Source organism: Lycorma delicatula, chromosome 3, assembly GCF_047948215.1.
Source record: "Lycorma delicatula isolate Av1 chromosome 3, ASM4794821v1, whole genome shotgun sequence".
Taxonomy (NCBI): domain Eukaryota; kingdom Metazoa; phylum Arthropoda; class Insecta; order Hemiptera; family Fulgoridae; genus Lycorma; species Lycorma delicatula.
This window is the reverse complement of record NC_134457.1, coordinates 185,824,003-185,850,510: the sequence shown is the minus strand read 5'-3', so window position 1 is coordinate 185,850,510 and position 26,508 is coordinate 185,824,003. Positions and strand designations below refer to the sequence as shown.

Sequence of the window (26,508 nt, the reverse complement as noted above, 5' to 3'; positions counted from 1 at the left end):
AGGGTCTAAAGACGACCTCCGATAAAGCCCCTCACGGATCGGAACGGAGGGGGTAGCGACCGGTAACGTCACAAGGTGGGTGTCTTCCCTCTGCGGGGTTTAGATGAAGGGGGAAGGTAGCGTCTGCATCCAGCAGCTCCCTAGCGAGCCGGCCGGGCCTGCTGCTCCGGCAGAGATGTTGGCATCCGCCGGGAGGTCCAACGGTGAGGCGGCCAGAGAACTTCTTCTGTCTTCTTCCAACTTCTTCTTGGTCTTTTCCAGGTAGTGGTCGATGATGAATTAAAAATTCACTCTCGTGCACGCTCTTTTACTGGAGCCTGAGAGTAGTGGGGCCGCAGCGCCGCTAAGGAGGAATAACTGCGCGGTCATTTCCGTGGGAATGAAGCGTGCAAGCGCGTACGTGTACTGTACTCTCGCTGACATCTGAGCTGCTACCGTTGCCATCTGCCGATGATAAGTTAGGCATATATGTGGTAACAATATATATATAATATATAAAATATGTTGAGTGATTCATAATCAATGCTCAGAAAAAGCTACTGAAGTAAATTATGAACATTTATATAAATATTTTTCTTGTGGTGTAAGTGCATACTAAGAAAGGATTTTTGAAATCTGAGTTTTTTTAAAGAGTTAAAATGTAGTAACAATGACGTTAACTATTTTTTAATTTTGATAACAAATGAAGATATCAACTTGACGTTTGGCGGGAGTATTCATGTGAATATTTAAAAACCAATTTTTAGATTATTTTAAATTCTACCTAGAAAGGAATAAAGAAAGGCAAAAAAAATTTGAAGAATGATTGCAAATTTTCCCCACTTCCAAATGTATTAAACAAGATATTCACTAGGTTTTGGCTTGCAAATACTCTTCATATTAATATCAAAAATCTATTTTCAGGTTTTTTTAATTTTGATTTCTTAAAGCATGTGATGATGTATGGCGTAGCAGCTTAACCAACACATCCACTGCCTTTATTACTACATATGTGATGCGACTGGCTGCATCTGCTTCCGGTTACTTGACTAAAAAACATAAAATAAAAAAAAGTGACTGCGACGGGAAATGCAAGTAACCATATAGGCAAGGCAAAGCTACAATGGGGATCCCCATATACTATATAATAGTATATAATTTATCTGTCTAAAATCGTTCCTTTTGGGAATCATATTCCTCTGCACCGTACAAATTATATAAATTCGTTCAATCCAAGTACACAATTAATAAAGTAAAATACCTTATTACACCTACCTTATTCCATTATCCAAGCAAGAGCGCTTTTGCGAGTACCTCACATCATCAGTTGTTCTATAATTTTTCATTGCAAATAACACATTAAAATTAAAAATTAAAATAAAACAAAGATCCGTATAGATTAGCTGGCCAAAGTTATATTATTTATTTTAATTTTGATTTTTAATTTAATTTTTTATTAATGACTTCATATTTTGTATATATGCAATTTTTAATTTTTAATTTAAATTTACAATTTAAAATTTTGAATATAAAAAAAAATTATTTTATTTCTGCTTTGATTTAATTAGAAAAGGATCTTTAACAATTTAAAATCTCAATATTAATTTTAATTTGTAATTTGCAACGAAAGATTTGAAAAGTTATAGAGCAACTGATGGTGCGAGGTACTCGTGAAAGTGCTTTAGTTGGATTATGAAATAAGGTAGATGTCATTTTATTTTATTAGTTCTGTAATTGGATTGATCAGATTAATATAATATATATGTATATATATATATTTGGTTAAATAATTTTTTTCATTTATAAATGATATAATAAATCTCCATAAAGAAGAGTAATATATGAGTAAAATAAGAGTATATATGCCTAAAATACTAAATAAGGATAGCAACTATACTGTGATGAACTTTTCTGGAAGAATAATACTAAACTGAATACAAGATGTGCATACTTGATGGTAGGATGTAAAGCCCCTAGAATATATTATAAGCAAGACTAGGAATGTACCACCAGAATAGACCAATCAGTGCTTTTATTGATAATGATTATCAAATTTTGATAACGAAAAAATGGAAATGATGTGGAGGAAGAAGATATTTTTATAAGCTTGTTGAAAAAGTATGCAATGCTCACATTTTGAAAACTTCCACAAATTGGATGTATACAATAGTGGTTGTGTTGAAGGTGAACTGCATTAACAAGGTTTTTATGGATTAAAACAGACAACTAATCTTGCAAATTTAAACATGTAAACTTTAGAGAGTAACTAAATGTAATAAACAAATAAACAATTGCATTGTAACTAATACTGTATAAGTAATTTGAAGTGTAATTTTATTTCATAAATAATTAAAAGTTAATGTTTTTGATGTTTAGGTTCGAACTTGCGAGTTAGAACATCGTCATGATTTGAAACAGGTTAATGATAAAGGAGAGCCTAATAAACATTTAGTTAATTTTTTAACAAAACTTATCAAATTGGGGATCACTGGTTTTAGGTAATTCACTTTTTCTTTTTCATTTTGTTAATTAATAATAATAATTATTCATTAATCTAGAATTAGATAAATGATTAACGCACAAAAAGTTGTTTTTAGTGGTTTTAAACTTTGTGATGGTGTCTATTATTGAAATGCAATAGTTGTTTCTAAGAAGTTTGTTTTTGAGTCAGTAAATAACTATTCATATATTGATTTAAATCTATAATGTGTTTATCAGAAAAGTTGATTAATCATATCATCTAGAAAAATTTAGATATTTATTTAAACTGAATCAATTTTTAACAAGTGTTATCATATCACTGATCAACAGGCATATTTCCATAAGATGTGTAATTAATTTCACTTCTTTATGGGCAGCATATTTTGATTTCGCTGCTGGAATAAAATTCCTTAACTGTGCAGTATAAGCAGGGATTTTTATTGATTGCAATTTTATTTCAGTATGCATTTTATTTGACTTGCAAGCAATCTAAGTCCAATTTTTTTAGATCACTTTTGATATAATGAACAGATCTCAAATGGTTTTATTTATCATTTTTTTATCATGATTTATAATAGTTGAATTAAAATTTCTTTAGTCTTATATTTACGTTATGCGCATTTTTTTATTTACAGTAGACTAGTGAGTGATATGACTGACCTTTGAACTGATAATTAGTTCATGAATTTGTAAATTTATATTAAGAAAAGTTGGATTCAATTAGTGCTTTCATCTAGTTTAATAGCTTTATATTAAAAACTAACAAATTGGTATTTAAAAAACTATAGATCTATACTATATATAGTATAGATCACTATACTATAGTATAGTATAGTATAGATCACTATTACTATAGTATAGTATAGTATTACTATATTTTAGTAACTGAAAAAAAAAAAAACAAATTATGTATTTTACAGGATTCTTGCGGCTGATCATATGGATCCATCACATTTATTAAAAATTTATGACAGATTACCTGATATCACGATACCAAACTCTGAGACTAAGGCACGACCTTTCATCTATCAAGATGTGTATGATTTACATCACAACAGTGACGGTAAATACAGGAAACTTATTAAGATATCAATTGCAAATGTTCTTTAAGTCTAATCTACTAAGAATTCTAATCCTAGTCTAGGAATCTAAAATAGAATTTAGTATATTTTTTTAAACCACTCTTATTTATTTGTGTTTTCAACAAGAGGCTAACATCCAATTACAGTCATCCTATATCTCTTTTTATGATTTGAATTTTGAATTATAGATAAATCCCAAGAGTGACTCAAATTCAAAACTTTCTGTATGAATGGCAGAGCTGTTACAATGCACCAGTCCACCAGAGAGAACTGGTGAATTAGTAGCATCTTCTAATAATAATGGAAGTTTAATAAAATGAATTAAACCATCTAATTTTTTGATGCAATGACCCCAGTTCACAGATTATATATATATATTTGTGTAATTGTATTTAAATTTTTTTGTTAATGTCACACATGCTGGCATCACAGACCGTTCCCTTATGCTTGTCTGCAGTGATAAAAAGCCTTTATATAAAGTAAACTCAGAATGTAACATTCTACATCAATATAGTTTTATTAATTTAGTTACGTTTAAACATGAGATCTTAAATGCTATTTAATGACAAAGATGTATACAGAGCTTTTGAGCTATTTTATAAACTTTTAAAAGTATGCTCTGAAAAAATGAAAGAGTTAAAAGTGTCATGAAAATTAAACCCTGGGTATCAGATAATCTATCAAATAAAATTAAAAGAAAAAATTTATTGTTTAAAAAAGTTAAAAATTAACCATATAATTTAGATTTAAAAAGATATTACAGTAGGTACAGGAATAGACTTATCTATGACATAAGGAAGTCTAAAGTATTACATTTTACAATTGTTTTCATTAATAACACTGGTAATACTAGGAAACAGTGGAAACTAATTGATCAGTTAATAGATAAAAAGGATAAACGTATAAAATAGACAGAATTAAAGCCGATATAAACAGCTAGGTAGTTAATGAGGTTCAAAAAGTTTCAGATATTTTTATAGCTATTTTTTAGGAATCACAAAGAAACTAAAAATACCTCTTGAGAGTATTAGTTCCAAATCAATGTTTATATAACAATATTTTTATCTCAACGAAATCGGATCCACTATTTTCCTAGAGTCTACACACTATCTTGAGATAGAATCATAAAGTTTTTGAAAACCAGAATGTCATCTGGTTTTGATGAGATTTTTTCATATGCCCTAAAATCTGTGTGCGAATATATTTCTCATGTTTTTGTGTATTTATGCAATTTAAGTCTGCAGTCGGATAAATTTCCAGATAAACTTAAACAAGCAGTGGTAGTTCCTATTTATAAAAAAAAAGAGTAATTATGTCGGGAACTTTAGGCTCATATCCCTGTTTGCATAATTTTCAAAGATTGTGGAAACCACAGTAAAGTCAAGACTAGTTAACTTTCTTAATGAAAATAGTTTTGTGACTGTTAATCAATTTGGTATTCAAAAAAATTTAGGCACTGAAAATGTCTTCTGAAATTTGTCTCACAATTGGTAAATGGCATCAACGAAGATACAGAAAGAGGGCACCCGTTTTCTGGATATCCAAAGTACTTTTGATGACGTTGATCATAAGATATTATTAAATAAGATGGAGCAAGCAGGTATAAGAAGTTTATCCTTTAACGGGTTAGAATCCTACTTAAAGGGAAGAACTCAAAATAAAAATTCGCTCAGTAATGAGGAAGTATTAGAATTCGGTATCCCTCAAGGTTCAGTATTGGGACCAATTTTGTTCCTCATATATATTAACGAATGTTCGGGCAAATTTCATGGTTTTTTCAAGGTTATTTTATACCCAAAAACGGGATTACGTTAAATGTATCTAAATCCAAATAGGTAACCTTCCAGTTACGGTGAGAAAACTAGCAACTTGCATATTAGATATCATAATCTCACTTGCAATATAATAGCTGACTGTAGTTGCGATAGTATTGATCAAGAAGATAGTATGAAATATTTATGGATAACTATTGATTGCAATCTTTCACGGGAAAAACATATTCTTAGTTTAAAGAATAAAATGTTTTGTTACGTGAGAAAGTTTTATTATCATCAAGTTTTCTGCCCGATTGGCGTTCTAAAAATGCTTTACTTAGCTTTGCTTGAATCTCGATTAAGATATGGAATTGAGTGTTGGGGTGGTGCGAATTTTAATAAAATTTCCAGTAGTGATAGGCCAGCTGTCCTAGCAGTACAATACCTGTCCAGTAATACTGTCCTAGCAGTATAATACCTGCTAGGACACATTCATTCCCGTTTTTTTGTATCTTGAACTTGTTCCCTGAGGCATTTATGTTTGTTCAACGTACTTAACCTTTTCTTTCTTAGGAATGGAGAAAAGGCTCTTAATTATAAACTAACTGGCCGAAATATGCGAAACAAGTGTAATTTTGTACTTTCTAGACTCCGGAAGAAGTATTTTCGTAGATTTTCCACTTATGGCACCAAAGGTTTATAATATTTTGCCAAAGTATGTGAAAAATAGTCTAGGTTTAAATTCGTCCAGAATTTCTCTTGAGTGCTGGCTCATTCAGTATGAAAACACTGAGTTTTTTTTTGTTGATTCAGTTATGACTAAAATTCACAAGTTATCCTAGAGAAGCATAAAACTTATTGTGGCTTACGTGAATCACCTTTTGACTTCTAATGGCAAACTGAATGATTTTCTCTTTCTTTAATATTTTTATAATCTATAGTAATAGTTAAATTTCTACTCAGCCACATTTGTTCTCATTTATATATCTTTAATAATCTTTTATGTTTTAATCATAAATTGATGGTAACTCCCCAAACAGGACTCTTGTCCCAAAGGAGTACCTAATTTTCCAAACTATTATTAATTCATAAATTATTGCATCATAGTTTTAAATTAGAAAACTATAGTTACTCTTGTGAGGCCGTTGTTGTTCAGTTGGAAATTACGGGTACAAACTGTTGCAGGTCAATAGAAGTATTTATATAATTCATAAGCAATGTCTAATTTGTAGCTCTGTTGTATATTGTAAATGATATTGTTTTATCTTTCTTATCCCTTTGCGCTCAGATGGCCAGCGCTGCTGGCCATACGTCATTCCCCGTCAGATCGCGCAATAATTCATAAGCAATGTCTAATTTGTAGCTCTGTTGTATATTGTAAATGATATTGTTTTATCTTTCTTATCCCTTTGCGCTCAGATGGCCAGCGCTGCTGGCCATACGTCATTCCCCGTCAGATCGCGCAGTATTTCGTAAGTTCTCTTAGGTCAGGCCAACACCGCTACGTGAACTCGGGTTATGTTTTTATTTACATCCTGAAACTGTACAAGGGTCTAAGGTTTTAACATTTAAAGCCACATATAACTTTAAAAGTCAATATTGCATTACATAGAACACCAATAAAATTAAGAAAAACAATGTATATTTCACCTTATATAATTATGAAATATATTAAACAATAATCGCTAATGAAAATAGACTAAAAAATTACTGTGTCCTATAACTATTTTTTCTTTTTTATATAAATCTAGTCTTTTAAGTCATTTAGCGTATGATATTTTTCAAAACATACGCCTGCACAAAGTCCTAGCTGAGACTGACATGTTTTTAAAAAAAAACTTGCTCGTTTTTCTTGCTTCTGTACCACTGCGATCACTGCATACCACACAGTCCTTAGTTTTTCTGTCTTCCATGGGATACAGTATGTATAGTTTTCCGTCAAGTCGCTCTTCTTCTTCTTTATCTGATGTTAGGTTTTTTTCATACTTCTCACTTGCCTCACCAATTGCTTTACAAGTTCTTTTCTAATTTTTTTCTTTTTCTGACTTTTTCGTTTTTAGGTTTTTCTCTGTTAAATATTTCTAGATAGTCCAATTTATTTCTTATTTCATCAGAGTTATCAAGGAGTACGGACGGGGAGTGTTCATCCCTCTTATCGGTAGTGGAGCTGGGTTGACGGTGGGCTGCTGTGAGTTTGCTCTGCCGAAGTCTTGCGTCGTCTAGCGTGGGTCAGTAACTTCGGTCCTTGGAAGGGATTACCCCATGAAAAGGGTATCGGAGCCCTTTCTGCTACGTGCGTGCACTGGGATGTTGGCATCGTGGGTCAGGCAGTACCTGACGCCCTGGCCCGGGTTAAATTTATGGGAGGCAGCTGACTGGGGAACCCAGGCAGAATCAATGATCCTGGGCGCCCCAATCGCGTCTTCGCTTGCACCTTGTAACATCATGACTAGCGTAAATATTGATTTATGGACAACCTTTGTGACAGAGCGTCTACGTAAAAACCCGCATCCTGGACAGACTTCTATTCGCAGGCGAACAGTTCTCTTCGCAGGCGAAGAGAAGGAAGAGTGTAGACTTTAGTGATAAAATAGAGGTTATAAATCTGGAAAGGAAGAAGGAAACTTGTAAGTTTAGACCGAAGAATAGTTGTTCAGTACCAAAATATTTAGTTGTAAAGAAGAAAGATGGCGATTGTTTGAAAAATAACCCTTTCGTGATAGCTCGTGGCATCACGGAAGCTGCTGGAGGACCGGTTAAAGAGACAAGGAAAACTTCAGTGGTACTTTTTGTGGAAACTGTCAACGACGTTCAATCGTTGCGATTATTAAAAGCCTAGAAGATTGGAGTAATGGAGATTGAGTTATATTCCCACAGTACCTTGAACACCTCAAAGGGCGTTATCGTATGTAGGGATTTGTTAAACTGCATAGAAGAGGAGATTGTAGATGAACTTCAGGAACAAGGTGTTGTTGCGCGCCGTCGCTTATACATGCGACGCAACGGAGAAATTCTACCTTCTACGTCACACGTGTTTACTTTCAGTAAACTGAAGTGTCTGGAGACGATAAAAGCTGGGTTTCACAGGTTAGATGTGCGCCCGTTTATCTCAACACCTTTGCGTTGTTTTGGGTGTCAAGAGATTCAGACTCACGGCGGCTGTTGTACAAGGAAGCAGATATGTGTACATTGTGAACCATTACATGAACCATTACCAGATGACCCGTGCAGGGATTCTCCTGTCGGTGTCAACTGTCATGGACACCATTCTGCAAGGTTTAGAAATTGTCCTATTTGTAAACAGGAAGTAGCTGTTAAAGAGATCAAGACAGTACAGAAAGTCAACTACTTTGAAGCAAGAAAATTGTGCTTGGGACTACGCCAAAGATAGCTTCATATGCACAAGTTGCAGCCGCTCCTGCAGCTTCTTTAAAATCACGAGATGTGCTTTCAGTATTGGCACCAGCTTTGGCTGAGATGGTCGAACGTATTATCGAGGATAAAATTTAGAGTCGCCCATCAAGAGGAAATAGTCCAAAGGTGTCGCAGAAGTTTCCGTGGAAAAGAGCTCCGTAAAGCCTAAATTTCAGCCCACAATTAGTACATATGTTAAGCTAAAAGAAACAGTAACTGAGAGAAAGACTGAGCCAACTACATCTAAAGTAAAAGTGCGGGAAGAAAAAATCCTCATCGAGGGATCCGCAAACCAGAAGTGGTAATAATGGAAAAGAAAGATTTTAAACAACCAACAATGGAGCCTCCGAAAGGACGGAGGCCCTTAGCTTGAGGGTGAGAACTTTGGCTGCCCCACATGTTTTAGTGGTGAGTGCATCCAGACTCGACTGTGATATACTTCTGACCGTGCCAGCGGAGCCGGTGTCATCCGATGCCAGCAGCAGGACATCCTCCGAGACTTACGTTGGAGGATCTGAATACTCCATCTCCGAGGCCTCAGATACCTTGGAATTTGACATCGAGGTCTTTAGGAAGATGGAAAAAAGAAGCAAAAAAGGATGGCCGAAGGGAAACCAAGGCGATAGAACTGAAGAATAGATAGATCGTATGTTTCCATGAAGAGTGTTATAATAAAAGATGCGTTTTTAATTTTTCATTAACATGTTAGTTATGATATGTTTTTTTGATATTTTATTATAAGTATTCTGTGTGATGTTAAACGGCAAGGACCCTTTACACCTTTATCATTGTGTTTAAAAAATTTTTCAATGTGCGTTTTAATTTTTGTTACAGTGAAGTTTTGTATGATAGTTTTGACCAAATTTCGTAAAAAATGGCTAGAAAAATTTTACAATAACAAGGACTTTTACACACTTGTTATGCTTTGTTTTCGGGGTTTCAATAACCATTGATAAGTCTGTTTTTAGATGCTCTTTTTGACAAGACGTCTTCTTGACTATGTCACTTGTGCTCGTTTTAGGGGAGGAAAATATATTTTTTATTTTAATTTTTTTTATGTGGAAGGGGCTAAAACCATAGCGTAGGTATTCCTAAAACCTCAAAAAAAAAAAAAAAATAATAATAATAACGATAATAATATAGATTTTAAAAATATAATGAACTGTGGTAGTGAACTGTAACAAATTTTATTTAGGCATGATCAGCAGAATATTTGAAAAAGGATTCAAAGTACATATTTACAAGTATGGTAAAAAAAGTAATTATGCAGATCATACAAAATATAATAAGCATAAATTCGTTAATTTACAAGAGATAGAAATATCAGTGATAAACTGTTTTCCTAGATATTTTGTAAAATCCCATCGGCTAACACGTTGCAGTTAGCATCTCCAGCAAGTTTGTCATCTAAAATAAAAGGCCCTATAGTACAATGACCAACGATCACCGCCCAAACATTCACTTTCTGAGGGTGCTCTGTACGATCTTCCAACATCCGTCTGGGATTATTATCGCTCCAATATCGACAGTTTTGCTTATTCACATGACAATTTAACATAAAAGTCCTCATCAGTAAATATTATTGAATTGGAAAAATTTGTGTCTATGTCTAACTTTCGTATAACACTATACTCGCCGACCTCCGTGGCGCGAGTGGTAGCGTCTCGGCCTTCCACCCGGAGGTCCTGGGTTCGAATCCCGGTCAGGCATGGCATTTTTCACACACGCTACAAAACACTCATCTCATCCTCTGTAGAAATAATTGCTTGACTGCAGACCCGGAGGTTGAGGTTCAACAAACAAACAAAAAAAAAAACAAAACACAATACTCGGCAAAATCATCTTCCTAAAGTTCTTCCACTAGTTGTCTTTATAATTGTGAAATTTATTTGTTTTAAGAATTTGTTGATCTGAAAAATAACTGATACCATGTTGGACAACAGCTTTCAAATCGATGAATAAGGATACTCAAGAAAGGTCTGTAATACATCTAATGACTGCATCAGTTGTGACAGTTCTTAGTCATGGGTGCAAGGACGATTCTTTACAGTACCGCTTTCTTCAAATTACTGTACTGTGTTGATCACAGTAGATTTATTTATTGATTCTCTGTTTCGAAATTTATTAAATAAATCACATACTTTTTGTAAAGACTGAACTCTGTCACCATACTTGTACATCATCAAGGGAGTTATTCTCTCAGTTTCAGTTAAAGAAGTCATAGTTATTTGAAGATTTAATATTTAATGAAACTAAATAGTAGACTACAGGGTATAAACCTAGGACCGAATAGTGTTTGTATTTGGAACAGCATTGTTCTGCGGAATGTTGAACCGTTGTAAAAAAGCTCTTTGCATCACGATCACAGATCGGCTGTTTTCAAAATATGCGCGCACGGCAAAACTTCGATGAGCTCCGGTCTAAACCACGTTGGCTGCTGAAGCGTGGTCACCAATGGAAAAGAGGGAGACCACATTTACCGGTCTTTCCCAACACCGCCCTAGCGTTGACACTTCCTAACCGTTTAATCGGTTCTGCCGCACCTGTATATATAACTAATATCAGAGCCGTAACAATGATTTTGGAAAATATTAAATATGGCGTCTCTTTATGTCTTTTTAGGTAGATTTCATTAGAAAGTTACCTGTTGTATAGGTACCATGATTCGACTTCCAGAAAATTTCGACATATTTTCGCGTTTCACATCCCCCAGACTCAAAACCACCGTCAGTTCAAAGGTTCTTGTGGACACGGAAACTGCCGTAATTTTCCGTCAATAACTTTCAAATTGATACATAAAATATAACGACCAAAAATCTCGGTTGAGTTCGTTAATGGGCAAAATAGGACCAAGGGGTGGAAATGTGAGGGGGGCTTTTTCGAAAAAACAAAATATCGCTATAGCTTTCTTGTTAAGTAGAATATCGAATTCATTTAAAGTTCCGATTATTCTTTGGGTAAGGGCCTAACTTATTTAAGTAACGTTTTTTGATGTCACCAACCATTGGCCAAGGGGATTTCGAAGACAAAAAAAATCATACCTCTCTTAATAGGCACAGTATCGAATTGGTTGATAGTGTTCGTTAGTCCTCTAAACATTACCTAAAACGATTGTTTGAAACAATTTTTGATATGACCAACCCTTACGGCAAGGGATGATCAAAACTTGCTGGAATTGTACGTAAATAGATGGGGCTTGTCGTATGCTAAACATGTGAAACTTTTTTCACATGCAACTATTGTCGTATTGAATAAATTTAATGTTTTTCTTAACTTTAAGGTGAAAATCTTGTTTATCTCCTACTTACCGCCGGTGAAATCTACCTCCGCCTTCCGGCGTGCCGAAAGGGATTTTATTAAATAGCTAAATAGAAAAAACATGTTTAAAGAAATAATTTTGTAATGAAAATTATCTATTGCAATAAAATTAAATAGTTCAAAATGAAGCATTTTTTAAAACAATAATAATGTAAAATATAAATTTACAATAAAACGTAACTTTTATTCATGGTATTAATTAATTATTCATACTTCAAATTTAAATAAAAAATGCCTCTATAATTTTATTTTTCTCACTTTTGAATTAGTGAAATCATTAACGGTATCGTTGAATTTCAAATCGCTTACTAATTTATGTTCTACTAACAAAAGGCTTAAATCTGAAGTACGAACTTGATTACTTGTTTATCTCAATTTTTGATTATTTTTAATTTGCTAAAACGTCTTTTGGCCGAAGCTACTGTCGCTAGCGTTGTCAGAAGTATGCTTAAAGCTTGTGCAATACTTGAATATGCTTCTTCTAAATCCCATTCATTTATATATTCAAAATAACCGCATGATAAATAGTGCTCGGATTTTTATTTTCCAATAAATTTTTTATTTGATATATAAAACACTTCAATTCATTTATGAACTTATTTTTGTTTATTTCTGGGTCTACTACCGACAATAAATTTTTCTTCAATTTCAATTGACGATGAAATTATATCTTTCTCGGTTAAAAAATAGAACTCTTCCGCAATCTGTCGAATGCAGTGAAAGCGTTCTTCCGATTGTATTATTACAGCATCTACAACGCTGTAACACATTGTAACAAAATATAAATTTCAGCGATTCATCATCGGCAAGTTCATCTCTCATTTTCTTCTTTTTATATTTTCTTTTATCTGGTTTGGTATTAATGCATAATTTGTCTTAAAAATCAACAATCTTTATGGAAATTTGATCTACGATCTATAAATATCTTAATCTCTCTTCTGAAGTAATATATTGACATTGTTTAACGCATTTATAGTACCAGATTCCAAAGATCCAAAAATATAAGAAACTTATAGTTCAACATCTGCTTGTACAGCGATTCAGGAAGCGAATGCGAGCCAGTAAAAGGATCGTCTTTCATATTTTTCAAGACTGAAATGATATCCTCAAATCGATCAAACCGACCTTGACTGTATATGCTTTAGAGCACCATCTCTTATCGGAATGCATTTTGAGGCTAATTTTAGTAATAGGGGATAAATTTTCCCATCTACTAGTAGAAGCAGAAAATAAATTTGAAAGTTCTAGTATAGCATTAAAAAACTTTGTGATATCAACATGATGCTGCATAAACACCTACAAGATTTGTACTGTGCGAACATGGGATATATCTTGCGAGCGAGATATTTTTTATACACCTTTATATTTGCCAGACATATTTGTTTCGTTGTCATAGCCCTGGCCACGAATATTTTCGATTAGTAACCCATTTTTGATCAGCGTTTTCTTAATTTCAGTTGCAATTCCTTCCTCAGTTTTCTTTGGTGTGTTTATAAACTCTACGAATATTTCTTCCACAGTATATTTCCATCGGAATACTCATCATATCTTATAATTTCTAGTAATTAATCTTTGTGTAAAATATCTCGGGTGCTGTCTAAAATTATACTATAATATTTTTCCCGCTGAATTTATTTTATTATTTTTTTTATTATTATTTCGCATACCTTTGACGTTGAAAGATTTTATAAATTAATTTTGAATTTTCGGGGATAAATAGTTGATGTTTAACATGGGAATCCAGCACAATTTATAAATTAAATTACATACTTTCACAAGTTTTTTTAATTTTTTTTATTTTCGAAAGAGTTACAAGATTCTATGTACAGGTGTGCACAATGAAATACTAATGTAAATTTATTTATATATATATATTTTTTTATTAATTAGATGTTTTAATTTATATTATTGACTTTACAGTTAAACGTAATTTAAAACGACAATGTTGGCTAAAAAAAAAATACCTGGATGAATACGTACCCACTAAGGTCCTTTTAAGTCTAAGCTTAGAATAAAACCTTTAATAAATGTATTGGTAACATTGTATTTTTCGTTATAAGAAATATTTGCTTCACGTTCCGACCTCCCTTTAGATTTTCGCGCCGTTAAATCCAGTTTTCAATCCCTTGTTGGTACGGTCCTGATTATTATTATATAATAAATAAATTTTTAACAAATATATGTATATATATATATATATATATAATTTTTATTTTTATTTCTTATATCTTTGTTTATCCAAAGTGGTTCTTATTTATTTCCATTAATTCTACCTTTACCTTTTAAGTCTTACCTGTCCTTTTAAGTTTAATAAACCTTTGGCTCTCTATTAATTTCTTGACACTTTTCTTTTTATGAGCTGCTTTATGTTACAGTATTAGCTCCATTTAAATTATATGTATGTAAGTTAATACCTTTTTACACTTCAAATTAGGCTCTCCTTCAAGACTGTATGCAGTAAATTACAGTTAGTTTTAACTTATTTAGTATTTAATATTTTAGTCTTATGGTTTTTAATTCTATGAAAATGTAATTCATACTGATAAACATATCTAACATTTTTTTCCCTTAGCTGTGCGTGTTATTAAAGCTGTAGATTATACTGAAAGAACCAGAGCAACAGATTATAAATATGCTGCAGAAATGTCCAGGACCTTTTTGAAGAGACAAAATCCACTGTCATACTTCAAAAACTGGGGTAATATTGTATTATTACACAGAATTTTTTGACTTATAATTCTTTATTCCATTTTATTACAAAATTTTATAATTTGAATATCTATCCCCCTTTTTTCTAGAGAAGATGATGCACCTAATTTTGATTAAAACAATTTTGATAGTATTTTTCCAACATTTATTTGTTACTTTTGTTAAATGTGTTAATATTTTATTGTTTAAAAATGGTAACCAGCATGAGGAATGGAAGTTTCAAGTAAAATTTTTTAAAGAAAGATTTGTTTATTTATAAATCATTGTATATACCAACATCAACAGCATAGTTTCTGGTTTAAAAATCTGAATTGTTTTAGAAACTTCCACTCCTCCTCAGTTATTCCAGATTTTAATAAAATAAACTGTAAAGAATTGCTGAGTTGTAAACACTTTACGTTGCTGTAAATTGCTTTGTACTGCTGTAAATAATTAAAAACTCATTCAACAGCTCCTTTTGGCTATCATAAAAAGGATATCGTTTCCATGTATATAATATAGCTCTCTGGCACACAAATATTGTGTTCTCAATACTTCTTCTATTTCTTTGAAAGTCTGCTTTTAAAAGATTGTTAATGCTTTCTGGATGTCCTTATTAATATCAAAACTACATTTTTTCACTTAAAAATCATTTTTGGGACAGAAATTTGTAGTCAAATTTGACTTTAGAGTGGAAGAGAAGACGCTCATTCATGCTATCTTGATAAAAACTGCTGTTTGTTGAGTTTGACTTCAACCAGTAAATTTTTATATTAAGTTGTCAAAAGTTAATTAAATTTACAAGCTGGGATAAGCACTTTTGTTCAACGATGTCAAGAAAATGATGAACTTACTCTTTACATTAATTTTCACTTTAAGTGGTATCTTTGAATCTTGATAAGGCTAAAATTATCTTTAATAGTAGTTGTATCTTTATTGAAGAAACTTATAAGAACATGAGATGTAAGGATTATTATTTAAATCTAGATAATACAAATTTGATTATATATATATATTCTCGTATATTGTATTTTATAATCAAAAACCAACTTGAACACCAGAGTACAGAATTACGAAGTAAATGAAGTGACACTTTTTTTTTCATACATTGACAATGTTGTTGAAAATATAAATAATATTAATGATAAAAGTAAATTTAAACCTGCATACAAGACAATGATATAATAAAATATTAAAAAAATAACAATCACAATTCATGCAGAATTTGTAATGTAAAGTGTAATGATTGTGACCATACATATATAAGTAAAACTAATAGGTATTCTAAAACTAGATTTTTAGAACACTTAGAAATTATAAAAATGATAAATTGAGTTTATCTAATGTTGCTGATCACCTTATTATTAACAAACATACTGTATCTGATGTCGAACAAATTTAGACATAATGGAAATCAAAAAAATTAATCTAAATACTAATAGTAAAAGTTTGAACATTTTGGAGAGATTTTATATATATAAATATAAAAGAACTTCCAACTTGATCAACTTTCGACAGATTATGAACATGACACTCTCATGAAAACAGCAACAGATAGCAGCACGTTTTTAGATAAAAATAGATATAATCATAATGTATATAAATAACTTAATTCAAATCCATTCAGTAATATAACACTGGCTGGCCAGGTTATATAGTATAATAGTATAAATTTTCTATTTATTTTATTTTTAAATTTAATTATAATTCTAAATTTTTTAATTATGATGTCATACTTTTATATATGTAGTTATTTTATTTAATTGACTTCATAGGTTTTGGTATATATGATTGTAATTTTAATTTAAAAATTTTTATGTTTGATAGGAAATTTTAAATAAATATATCTTATATACAGGTGTCACTTCATTTACTTTGTAATTCTGTACTTTGGTTGTTGAAGTTGGTTTTGATTATAAAAATGCAATATATTTGTACAGAGGAATATGGACCTTATAATTATTGTCTTTAGAAAAATCATTCTTATAAATAAATATATATATATATATTCCATATATATATATATATATTATATATTATATTATATATATATATATATATATATATATATATATATATATATATATATATATACATATATATATATATACACACATATATATATACACTTATTTATAATCTACATATACACATATCACAAATATCAAAGTAAATAAAATAAATAATTTAAAACAATAATAAAAACACGTAATTAACGAATTTCAACTAAATTTTCTAAAAATATTAGTTTGTTCTAAAACTTTGAGAAATAATATCAATATTAAGATGTTAATTTCTAAAATGTAGAAATTTTTAATCATAATCAAAAAATAATAAAAAAATTTATGACTAGTTATCAATTAATTACACAATGATTAGAAATTAGTTACACCACAGTACCAGAAATAAACTGAAAATAGTCATTTAAGTTAAGATTTTATTTTTACTTAACTTTTTATTCTGTTTTTAGTAATTTCAAGTGATAGATTTTTTTATTGCCTTAGGCATTTCATTAAGTGATTTTTATACATATATAATTAAAGAATCTTTTGTACTATTAAAATTGCAGTAAAAATTCATCAGGTTTTCTCTATTTTTGGTGTTGTAACATATCACTAACTATGACATGGATAAGAAGGTATCTCTGAGGCTAATAACAGAATCTCAATGCAGACATTGCTACAATTGGCCAAATGTTCAAGAGTGCAGGGCAAAATTAACTGTCATGTGGTATACACAAAAGTTTTCAGTCAGAATTCTCTCCATGACCTGAAGTCATTTTCATCTAATTATAAGTATAGAATATTGTAGTCTTGAGACTGACTGGCATCTTGAGGAATTGATATGCCCAAAAATGTATTGCTGGAGATTTAAACAGCTTTGAGCCACACAATTAGTTACTAAAGTAACATGTGCCTAACCTAATTAATTAGTTACCCAACCTAAATATAGCTAACCAATCCAAGTTGTAGGGCTGTAGCCCTAGTATAGCTCTATATAGTCCAACTTATGTGCCTTTATTCAATTTAGATGTCTGATCTAAAGATGTATTTTTTAAATTTCATCAACTGCAACTCCATTACCCAGCGCATGCAGAGGAAACAATATCTAGGATTATTTAGCTCGTTGGATGAAATGGAACTGTTAAGGTGATGTAAGAGAATCTGTTTATCATTAGCTGTAGCTATTTTTTCTTTATTTCACAATCTTCAGTTTTCTATTATACTACTCACAACTTACTTAAAGATTTTCATAAAATTTAATGGAAATTCACCTTTTTCTATATATCCATATTGAAAATTATCGTTAGACATGTACATAGTGACAATAATAAGCTATAACAGTCTAGGGGCAGAGGCACTCATGTAAAACATATGCACCATTTTTGGCACTTACTCTGAACTATATGAATTGGACTTAATTTTCCAAAGGGATAGTCAAAAATTGTACTACTACAAAATTATAAGTCGTGTTAGGCAAGAGTCATAATTTTGGAATTTATAATGTGTGAACAATAAGAAAAAATGTCAAAAAAAAACAGGGCAAATTGTGACAATACAGAAGTTGTACTTGTTCATATGGATTTGAATATGTTGATGTGTTTGATAAAAATGTCTAAGAACATTTATCTATACTGTCAAAAAAGCTTGTTTAGTTAATTTTGTTTTTGTTTATTGTTCTAGCTATTATCATAGGTCTTAATAATATTAATATATTATATTTTCATGAGTAATTTTTAATTAATCAATAATTCAATTTTTAATACATTAATAATTAATTTACTGTATTCTATTTTAGCAGCTATTTATTTTTTATTTCTCACAAAAAATATGTTCCTCAAACTTACCTTCATTATAATTATTTAATACCTTTGTACATTTTTATTTGCTTTAATGAAATAATACCATAAATAAACCACTTTCTGTAGATAATATTAATAAATATTCTAATGCTTCAGATAATTATTCAGATTTTTCCAATTTGTGTTTGTGTTTTAGGAACAGCATGGAGTTTGCAAGAAAGTGAAAATTCAGTTGTATTCATTCACAATTTTATAACTGCTAATTATATTAATAGGGGGTTTTCCTTTCCCGAAAATGGATGGGACTTTATAAATACAGATGACAGTGATGGGCTTACAGCATTTAAGGTAAAATGTGTTGATAATTGATATTAGATGTCTGTTTATAAGTACACATGATTTATTTAAGCAATTTGATTAATCAGGTGTAATTCATGTGTGAACCAGTATGTCATGTTTTGAGATCATAATTCTGATAAAAAGAAGATTGTCAGGTTCTCATAAAGGAGATAATACTAATAAGACCAGTTGGCATTTTTGCAAGCTTACTGATCCAAAGGTTAGTATATCGCTAAAAAGTTGATGGCAACTACGCAAGAATCCATCTCCAAATCTCAAATCAATTGAATTATTTCCTTAAAAAATTTCTCATCATAATAAGCAGAATCAGCATGACTAATTCAAATAATGCAGTTGTCCTTACCTAAGTAACACACATTAACTCATTGGCAGAGAAAAGTGTTCAATTTCTTCCCCAATTTTTACTGTAAAATTACAAGCTGATACAAGAAAGTACTTAGAAAAATAACACTATAAAATGTAAATTACTAGCATTTTCTGGTTTTGCTTTCCTCTTTTGAACAAAGATCAATTAAAATTGGTATTAAAAAATTTTATGAGGTTTTAATTTACCATTTATCTATTCTCTTCTTTTTTTATTATTCATTTATAAAGTAAATAAAACAGAAAGAATAATCATACAAAACTTTAACTAAGTTTTGTCACTAACATTTTTATTCTGACCAGACTTGCTTGACTAAAGCTATTCAAAACTTTTAATGTACAACCAGGGAGGTTTGATAATATTTAGTTGTAGTAACAACATTTATAAACAATTTTGTGTTTTGTGTTCTATTTCTTAACATGTGATACTTGAATCTCTTTTTAATGATAATGAATCTCTTTTTTTGCTGATAATGAATCTGTATCAATAGTTTTCCATCACGCTGTTTTTGAAAAATTCCAAAATTTAAATTTTGAAAATTGTTGATATTACATGATGCATGATTATAGTTGTATCTTTTTTATTTTTATGAAATAGAATTATGCATAGAAATTATATTACAGTATATGATGCATGACTGTACATGTATTTTTTATTTTATTTTATATGGCTGCTTTGTATTTATATGTTCAGAATATACTTTTAACTCTGTTAATCAATTATTAACAGTTAAATAGTAACTTAAGTTACAACATAACATATCTCTACTGTTGAAAAGAGGCGCTGATTCTTTTAATAATTTAAGCCTTTATTTCTTATTATTATAAATATTTTATTGCGATTGAAGTATTTTATATATTTATAAAAACATTAATTGTTTGAATATGATTGAAATATAACATTAATTATAACTGCTTCATTGTATTTGTAAATATTTCTTTAAGTGAAATGACTGGAATAGAACTAGAACTGAATTGTAGAACTGTAGAACTGGAACTGGACTGGTGTAGAACCGACAGAACTGGTGTAAAATTGGCAGTAATGAAGTGAAGAGCTTGCTTATATATTGTTGGTGCTGCCACTGATTCATCAGGAGCTGAGTGCATCCGAAAAGAGCCATGTCAACTGTAAAAAGTTGAGTGCATCAGAAAGGAGCCAAGTGAAGTGTAAACAGCCACTTAATGTTGGAGCCAAGTAAATCTGATTGAAGCCGAAGATCTTTAAATTTAAAAGTCCTATATTAAATAAAAATTAAAGCTCCAACATTTAAACAGGAGCAACAAAAAGTGAACATTTATAAGAGTATTTAAAAATTAAATATATCATTTAAAAAACCCTGAGTCTTAACATGCTGTCCGCCAAAAATCATACGATATATGAATTAAATTAATATGAACCATAATATGAGTTATATGATTTTGTTTTTAGACCTGATTTTTTACAATTATAAATGAGTTAAATGTACAATTTGTAATGAATTGTAAGAAAAAATAACAATAACATATTGGCAAAGTACGTAATAATACAAATGAGAAATTTGCGTGTTATGTAATCATAATTAAATTAATACAATATGTAATTTTTAATCATGTTCACAGATATTTTATAAAAATACAATCAAATGAAACAAATGTATGAAATATTTATATTAAAAATATTATAAAAAGAAAATATATTATTTTCATTAATCAAATGTGCTTGGTAACAGGCATAATTTATGCATTGGTCTCCTTAATAGACCGTTAGCTGTTTGCAAATCAACAATTCATACGAGATTGTGAGAGTCTGGATAAAGCTGGGTGACAATTCTATGTTCATACACAAAAATCTTCATATACAACAAACTTCATACATCCAGGGATCACAACAATTATATCTACAACATTACTTGATGTAATATCTTTTACGTTATTATTACATTTAATTTAGATTGTTTCATTATTACTGTAATATTAGTAATTTATATTAATTTCATACTATTTTGGAAATGAAACAATTAATTAAACAAAGACGTTTAGTAAAGGCCTCAATAACTAGGATTGTCCACCTTACAAATTAAAAAGACAGATATGATAATCGAATTCAAACGTTTGCAGTTTCCCATGCGACTCGCAATTGCAATGATCATCAACAAAGCACAGGGACAATTGCAACAAATGTGTGGACTAAATTTGGAAAATCCATGCTTCTCACATGTACATCTGTATACGACCTGTTCAGCGTTGGAAAACCCTCTGATTTATTCGTGTACACACCAGACGGAAAAACAAAAAAATATTGTGTATCTGAAAGCACTTCAATAAACAGAATTAAAACACAAACACTTTCTTTCTTTGGATGGCACTGCAATGCTGGTTATTAGCTAGTATTCAATAAATTTATTCTTGTACATAATTAATGCAATGAAATTATTCTGTTAACAGTGAAATAATTAAAAAATATTTTTCTTTAAAGCTGGCCACTGTATTTATGTTAACGCATGGACATGGTATACCGTTGATTACATCAGGTTTTACATTTACTAAGGTTGCAGAGAGAATTGACAGTAGTGGTCAAATTTTAATGAAAACAACTGGAAAAAAATTTACTGGCATACACCGTTTACGTGAAATTTACTCTGGTGTGGATTTCCGAAAGCTTGTTAAATCCAGTAAGTTTCATTTAAAGAACATTTTGAATTTGAGTTCTTTTATAACAGATTTTAACAAAATTTAATTCAAACATTTGGTTGCATACAACACAACAACAACAACACATACATACATGCACAAATATATATACAAGCTATTTGGTTTCAGATGGATTTTTTAATAATATTTTTATTCACATATAATTACAAAATTTTGTAATACGGTATTATGTTTTATTATATTAATAAATTTATTTATTTTTAACTCTTTAAAGCACAAGAATTTAATACAAAAATCACTTCAAAGCAAGAAAATTTTAATGCAAAAAAGATTAATTTTAACAATTTTCTTATAGCAACAATAATAGGGGTCATATGAAGTACACAGTAAAAATATATGATTTCCTTATCAGAAATCATATATCACTGTGCAAGTAAGGGGAACATCAAGGATGGTGTGTAAAATCATTATCACACATTTACTCTATGAAATATTATTATACATTTATTGAATTCAAAAATGAAAAAGATTGTCTTTACATAATTAATTAGAGTTTTACTAAAATCATGAATAAAAATTGAAAATATTCATAAAAAGTTTAGAAAATACCTTTTTTTTATAAAAAGATAAGTAAAAATATGAGATAGTAATTGAACCTTATATTACAAAAATAAAAATAATTAACGTCCATTATGGAGAATTATTATTATAAATTATTTGTTTAATTATAAGTTAGCTTGGTTCCCACCAAATACGACAAGTGTTACGCTGCCTATGGACCAGGGTGTAATTAAATGTCTCAAATTACACTATCATAGATTTTTACTGAAATCTCTGTAGCAACTACTGAAACGGCACGATCAACTACTTAACTTACTGAATCTATATTAGTGCTCGACACTATAATTTGGCTATCGGAGCATTTAAATGCCTATCAGCATTTGCTTCAAAAAGCAAACTTTCAATTGTACACAACCACAGAAACGGAACTTACAACAACATTTGATGACTTGCAGGAAGAACTGAACTGGGCTTAATCTTATGAAAATATAATTGCTGAACGTTTTGTTAACATGGACAACTTAATAGAGGCTGAGACTAACATAGAGAATATAGAAGAATTTATTGACCACCATCGAGAGAAAACTGACGAAGACAAAAACAATTTGATGACTAGGACAGTAATACTAGAACAATAATGAACGATACATAAACCAGATCATACAGTGCAGCGTTATCCAACCTATTAGACCTTCAGGAATTTTCACTTACAGCCAATGATTCAGAGTTGTTTAACGTAATTTGTAAAACCAGAATGTTGACAAAAAAAACAGTGTAGCTAAAAGTAAAAGTTCAGTAGAAAATAAATTACAAATTTTTTTTTCTTATAATAAAGTCTAAATTACATAATAATTAGTAATCAAGTAAGTACATTTAGATTAATTTAAACTAAATTTACTTTAGTGTATTAGTTTTAAGGTACTGAAATTCGTTTTTCTTCAAAATTATCAGTATCTAAATTTAAAGTTTTTTAAATTAAACTACGAAAATTGTTTTAAATCCAGCTTACTGTTCTGTACCTGCTAACATGAGATATTAATTTTGTGCTTGTGAATTCGCTAACAAATTACTCTACAACCACTGCTGAAAATTAAACAGGGTTTTGGTACATTACCATAATTTTTTCTTTTTAACTGTGCAGTCTGCTAGTTCATCCTTGTATTTAATGGAATCCTGTTCACAACGGAAAATATTTTTGGTCCTGTGAAATTCTGTTAATTCAGGTTTTACTGTATAAACTGAGTACCATTGTGCTGTAAAGTATTAACTAGGCTGACAATCTCTAAAATTGTAACAAACCAAACTAAATTATTAAAAAGTGTTTTTTAGACTCAATGTCGCAACTTTTTTCACTTTTTTCCTGACCATCCTCAATGACAAAAATTAAGTGGAAAACTTTTTAGAGTTGTAAAAATATATTGATATGTTTAATATCACTTCCAACTATATGCTTAGAATACCTTTTCACTCTTAATTATCACTTATTAAACCCGTCTGTTTAGGAGATTCAGCTGATCAAATGTTGGTAAAACTCATTTGTTTTCTAATTAAATATTTTTTGCAATCACATTTCAAGATTGCAAAAGACTGTCTGTTCAGAAACAGACAGTCAGATTTTCATTAAGCATATACAAAGATTCAACCTATTAACTAGCTTTAAACATACTTCAGACACTGTTTGCGATTTGCCAAGTAACCCCAAAAAATGTTCTTTTTGTGCAAACCTGTTTTTAAAACATTTTAATTTGATTTCAAAGGTCCACTGAACTCAAAAAGTTCAATTGCCCATGACTTTAGATTTTGAGATATTATTTTTCATAATGTTTTATTAGATCAGCAATATGTAAACACAACCTTTAATGCTTTTTATATCTTAAACTTTTTTAATTTTTACGAAGACTCAACATCTCTGAAACTATATCTTATATATTCAATGTTAATGTAAGTTATGATAAGAAAATTTTTTGTTATAAATTTTTTAATACATGGTGAGTGTAGTTTAGTATGTTGACCTGCACTACTTGAGTCTATTGTTACTGTTAAAAATACTTCAAGGAAAAGGAATTTGGCAAAAATGAAAATGATTAGCTAGTTTAGGAATAAAATTGCAGATTATTTTGTTACTATTAAATGATTGTATCTGGGAAATCTGTACTGCGTTGTTTATTATTTGGAAAAATGACTAAGTATTAAAAAACAGCTGTCATTATTAATTAATCCAAATCCTATATCATCATTAAATGTATTGGCACATATGTTGGCACAGGGACTGAAAGCCTATCTACTAGCATTTTACATGCATTGGCCTCTGCTACAAGCAAACTAAAAACACTGTCATTTATGGTAAGAGGTTTCATAAACTTGCTGTAGCATATATAATTGTTGAGTTTTATTCTACAATCATATATTGATGTTGTGACCTAGGTCTATTTCCTGTTGTATAGCAACTAATAATAATAGAATAATACATGACTATGTGCTATTTTTGAACTGTTGTAAACATAGCACGCAATTCTACAAATTTCATTTACTTATTTTTAATATACTGTAATCATTGTGCTGTGAAGAATCATGCCACATATTGCTTGTAAATATGTTCAAGAAGTGGTTATTGTAAAAACATTTATTGCAGTGTATATTTTACTTAATGTAGTGAGTAGCTATTTGTTAGTGATTTATTTTTAATATTTTGCGTTGTTTTTATTTAGAGCTTTGCCATGAATTCAGTCATTTAAATTTATAATATTTCAATATAGTAATTTTCTTTTAAAATGCCCAGTTAGGAGGAGAAGGTACAGTAGTTCATATTCAGGCAAAGGAAATTTTATTCAATGTTTACAATTTTTTTTACAAAGCAATGCCGAAACCGGAATAGTGAAGAAAACTGAAGTGCTGAATACGGTTGTTCAAACAACAAAAGTATCAAAACGAACGGTCCGAAGAATTATAGCAGAAGGGAATCAAATAAATCCGATTAGTAATCCGTGTTCGTTTCGCCGAGAAAACGTGTAAATCGCCCCAGTACTGTGTGCAATTTAGATTCGTTTGACACGGATGCTTTGAGGCGTTTAATAAATAAATTTTATGTAACCGATTAAATCCTTCCTACTGTGAAGAGAATTATGCAAAAAGCCCGTGAAAGTGAAATTAATTCCAAGGGGAGTTTAAGATCTTTAAGGAGAATAATACGTAAAATGGAATTTAGATGGAAAAAACAGAAGACGACCGGAAAATACTCATGGAACGGCATGACATTAAAATGAAATTTCTAAACAAATTTCCCTGTTTCGCGCAGAAGGAAGACCGATTGTATACACAGATGAAACCTATATTCACAGTAGTCATGCGACACCAAATTGTGGGTAGATAGAACAAACCTTCATGGGGGACTGAAAACACCGGTATCCAAGGCTCACTATTAATAAATGTTCATGCCAACTGTAATACAGGATTTATTAACAATGCTTTAAAATGTATGAGTAAATAAGAAAGGAGATTATCTCAAATAGATCGATTCCGAAAAGTACACGAAATCGTTACGGGAAAGTGTATTCCCAACTTGCCACCTCAGTCGGTTCTAGATAACTCATCGTGTCATAACGTTCTGCTACAAAAGCAGCAAAATTTTAACTCTTTAAAAAACGATATGATAAAATGGTTAGCTGCAGTAGTAAAATTGTACAAAAAAATAAAGTACTTTAAAATAATAATATTAATTGGGATACCAAACTAGTTTTAATTTGTATGTATGTATTTTTGGTTAACGTACTATGCCAAATATTTATTGAATGCTAGTAATTTTTTGTGCCAAGTTACGTACCGATAGTTCTACCATAGCTATTTCCGTAAAACAGCTGTTCAGTGCTGTTAAAAAATTAATATTCTTATTACAATAAAATAGTTTTCAAACATTAAACTTTTACCGGGCACTGGCACACATGATGCCGGTATGTTAATACCACTGATCTCTATAAACGGAACGGAACGCAATAGTGGCAGGAGTTTCATTTCTCCCTTCGAAAATGCAGAGCCTGGACAGTGTCCCTAGCTGCTATATCTATCTATTAATCGGTCG

At 30.5% G+C, this 26,508-nt stretch overlaps 1 protein-coding gene across 1 annotated transcript in view; it reads left to right on the top strand.

Annotated features, from left to right (window-relative positions):
• Window positions 1-26,508, top strand: part of LOC142322280 (alpha-amylase-related protein-like) — a 60,218-nt gene that overhangs the window by 20,538 nt on the left and 13,172 nt on the right. The window contains exons 4-8 of the mRNA XM_075361188.1: window positions 2,356-2,477; window positions 3,381-3,523; window positions 14,601-14,726; window positions 18,715-18,866; window positions 21,697-21,892. Of these exons, the coding sequence (XP_075217303.1) occupies window positions 2,356-2,477; window positions 3,381-3,523; window positions 14,601-14,726; window positions 18,715-18,866; window positions 21,697-21,892 (739 nt within the window). The remainder of the gene's footprint in view (window positions 1-2,355; window positions 2,478-3,380; window positions 3,524-14,600; window positions 14,727-18,714; window positions 18,867-21,696; window positions 21,893-26,508) is intronic.